The sequence below is a fragment of the Eimeria tenella genome, genomic scaffold, assembly GCF_000499545.2.
Source record: "Eimeria tenella Houghton genomic scaffold, Eth_scaff1015, whole genome shotgun sequence".
In the NCBI taxonomy this organism is placed as follows: Eukaryota; Apicomplexa; class Conoidasida; order Eucoccidiorida; family Eimeriidae; genus Eimeria; species Eimeria tenella.
In genome coordinates this window covers 1-3,748 of record NW_013543491.1, presented here as the reverse complement: position 1 = coordinate 3,748, position 3,748 = coordinate 1, and the positions used below count along the sequence as shown (strand labels likewise).

The window sequence follows — 3,748 nt, the reverse complement described above, 5'->3', positions numbered from 1 at the left end:
CTAGCTAGCTAGCTAGCTAGCTAGCTAGCTAGCTGCATGGGTAGCTAGCTAGCTAGCTAGCTAGCTAGCCAGCTAGCTAGCTAACCAGTGTGAGGGGCCGCTGAGTTTGCAGGCCAAGCCTTTGATTTGGGGCCAAGTCCTCAGCTGGAGCACAACAGAACTCTTGCTGCTTACGTCAGGGGCAAAGACGTGCGCCGAAGCAAACTCCTAGGGTTTAGGGTTTAGGGTTTAGGGTTAAGGGTTCAGGGTTTAGGGCTTGGGGCTAGGGGTTGAGGGTTTGAGGGAAGCTTCGGAGTGTTTGGCACTGTCGTGGATGGGGTAATGTTGCTGCCGCGCGTGTCGCCTTTGCTGCTGCTGTCGGTGCTGCTTTTGCTGCTGCTGTTGCTGCTGTTGCTGATACTACTGCTGATGCTTTTGTTGCCGCCGTTGCTGCTGTTGCTGCTGCTGCTGCTGCTGCAGCTGTGACTGGTGGTAGTGCCGCTACTGTTCTTGGTGGTGATGCTGCAACTGCTCGCGCTGCAGCAGCTGCTATTGCTGCTGCTGCTGTTATTGCTGCTGCTGTTGTTGCTGCTGCTGCTGCTGCAGAAGAAGACCCACACTGACGTAAACGTGAGGGGGTTTTGGGCTGATGTTGTTTGCGGCCCCTACTACACTTTAGGTTAGTTGATGCAGCAAAATAAATTAATTAATTCATTTATTTAAACAAATAAAGTAGGCAGCAGCAGCAGCAGCAGATTAAACACAATTGGCAGCAGCAGCAGCAGCAGCAGCAGAATACTGCAGCAACCACCGCAGCTACAGCGGCAGAGGCAGGATAGTCCACTTTTGAAAGACAAAGCAGCAGCGGCAGCAGCAGTAACAGCAGCATGTCGTTGGTGCTGCTGCTGTTGCCGCTGCTGTTGCTGCTGCTGTTGCTGCTCCCTGTTACTGCTGTTGCTGCTGCTGGTGTTGCTGCTGCTGCTGCTGCTGCTGGTCTGCTTGTCCGTTGCATCTGTTACCCTGCACTGTCTGTACACCTAAATTAATATTCAGCACTTCTATTTTGTTCAAAGCAAATGACACCAAGCAGATGAGCAGCAGCAGCAGCAACAACAACAACAACTGCAGCAGCAGCAGCAGCAGCAGCAGCAGCAGCCGCTGCGGCTCGGTGCCTGCAGGTGCTGATGTGGACGAGCCTTTTAGAATGGAGGCATTTCGAATTGCAAGCCAACAGCAAAGACACGTAAGCTACTGCTGTTGCTGCTGTTGTTGTTGCTGCTGCTGCTGCTGGCGCTGCTGCTATTGCCTCTAGTGTTGCTAGTGTTGCTGCTGCTCTTCGTTCTGCTGCTGCTGGCATTTCTTCGGCATTTTTTGCTGCTGGCTCTGGTTCTGCAGTAGCCGCTGCTGCTGGTTTTGCTGCTGCTGCTCATGCTGTTGTTTCTGCTGCTGCCTCGTGCAGCTGCGGCTGCTGCTGCTGCTGCTGCTGCTTGTGCGCTGCTGCAGCAGCAGCAGCAGGAGTAGCATTTGTTCTGCAGCCCTTTCTACAGCAGGTGTACATACACCCGAATGCATGCATGCGACTCTCTTCTGCAACTTTGCATGCAGAATTCTCAAGAAGTTTTTGAGTTTAATTTAATGGCAATTTTGCTGCAGCTGCAGCAGGGGAAGGTCAGCAGCAGGCCCGGCTTTTCTCTGCTTAACTGCTGCTGCTGCTGCTGCTGCTGCTGCTGCTGCTGCGCGCCTTAGCAGGTGCTGTGCTTGTCTTCTGTGCGCATTGCATGCACATGCAAATAAATAATTAAAAATATATTTAAGTAAATATTGTTTTTTCCTTATATGCATTTGTTTATAAAAGCTTACGCTTGTTTGTGATTTCCAGTTGCGGGTTTACTCCAAGGGTTTAGGGTTTAGCGTTTAGGGTGTAGGGTTTGAGCTCGGGGGTTTAGGGTTTAGGGTTTAGGGTTTAAGGTTTGTTAAGGTCTTGTGAGGCACGCAGACGTTGACCCTTCCGGAGACAGCAGCTGCCACAGACCGGTAAGCAGCAAAAGCGCAAAAGGCTAAGGGTTTAGGGTTTAGGGTTTAGGGTTTAGGGTTTAGGGTTAAGGGTTTAGAATTTGGGATTCAGCGCAGCCTGTTCTTGCCACAGATATCCTTATCCTACTTTGCTTGAAATGGCATTGGGGGCTCAAAGACAAAAGAAAGAAAAGCAAAGCGATGAAAAAGACACAGAAATAAACACAGGAAATACAAACTGCAGCAGCAGCAGCAGCAACAGCAGCAACAGCAGCAGCAGCAGCACTTCTCAGACGGGCAATGAGCATACCCGTGGAGAGGAAGATACTGCGAACATAGTCTCTAAAGACACCGACGGAAGCAGCAGCAGCAGCGGCGCTGAGAGAAGCAGCAGCAGCAGCAGTAGCAGCAGCAGCAGCAGCAGCAGCAACAGCAGCAGCGGCGAAAGCAGCAGCAGCAGCAGTAGCAGCAGCAGCAGCAGCAACTCCGAAGGCAGTAGCATCAACAGCGGCAGCAGCAATGGAAGCGTCGAAAGCAACAGCAGCAGCAGCAAAGACAACAACAACAACGAGCCCAGCAGCAGCAAAGACAACAACAACAACGAGCCCAGCAGCAGCAGCAGCGGCAGCAGCAGTGCTCAAGAGCCTCCTGAGGAAGAAGCTGAGGGTGTTTGCGGAACCCTTCGCGATTCCCGCAGAGGCAAGATTTGTTTGCGGTCTCCCCGCTGCTGCTGCTGTTGTTGCTGCTGCGGTTGCTGCTGCTGTTGCTGCTGCTGTTGTTGCTGCTGTGTTGCTGCTGCAGCAGCTGCTGGCTCTCTCGCTCTGGCTGCTGTTGTCGTTGCTGCTGCTGCTTCTGTTGCTGCTGCCGCGGCAGCCAATGCCGGTGGCCTTGCTGCTGCCATTGCTGCCTGCTGCTGCTGCCACGCTGCTGCGGCTGCTGCTGCTGCTGCTGCTGCTGCGCAGGCCCCGGCTGGGAAGGTGTCTCCGTTTGTCTCCTTTTAGGGACTCTAGAAGAAGCAACAAAACACAGGCGGTGGGCCCAGGAGATTTGATTTAGTACAAAGTATTTATTTCAATGAAAATGCATTTTGGATTTAAAAATTGGCATTTAATTTATGTTTTCTAAATCTTTATTCCATTTAAAGTATCTTCTTTTCAAATATATTATCTATAATATATATTTATGAATATATAAACATCTTTTGATTTTATAAAATTTTAAACTTTTGAAAAAATAAAAATATTTTATTTCTCAGCTCTTCTCCGAGCTGTACAGACACCTGACCTTAGAAACAAAAAGTCGCAAATTTTTATTTTTTAAATATTTTTAATAATTATATAATTAGATTTTAAATGCAGTTTTAATTTCTGCATGCAAGAAGCTTCATTTATAATTAATTATTTATTTTAATATTTAAAGGGAAAGGGTTTTGAAAATTTTCTCTTCAAATCTCAGGTGTACGTACACTGCACAGATGCATCCATCCGATTCTTGTATTTGCAAATAAATATTTTAAAATGTTTTTTTATTTTTTTAAATGTGTAAATAAAAAAATAAATGCAAATGCACATATTTAAATATATTTGCAGACAATGTAAATAAATATTTATTTTCATAAATCAAATTTTCTCTTCATTCAAATGCGCATGCAGGCGTGGGGCTGTACAGACACCTCAGCGTACATACATAATTAGACGAGAAAACAAATATATAAATATTATAATAATTGTCATTTTGCGGAATTACATTTTTGTAT

The 3,748-nt window shown here is 47.4% G+C and overlaps 1 protein-coding gene across 1 annotated transcript; it reads left to right on the top strand.

Moving 5' to 3' along the window:
- Positions 1-2,150: 2,150 nt before the first annotated feature.
- Positions 2,151-2,993, top strand: ETH_00015000 (uncharacterized protein; the record flags this gene model as incomplete). The annotated part of the gene is made up of 1 exon (XM_013378792.1): positions 2,151-2,993. The coding sequence occupies one exon, from the start codon at positions 2,151-2,153 to the stop codon at positions 2,991-2,993; it is 843 nt and encodes a 280-aa protein (XP_013234246.1).
- Positions 2,994-3,748: the final 755 nt, after the last annotated feature.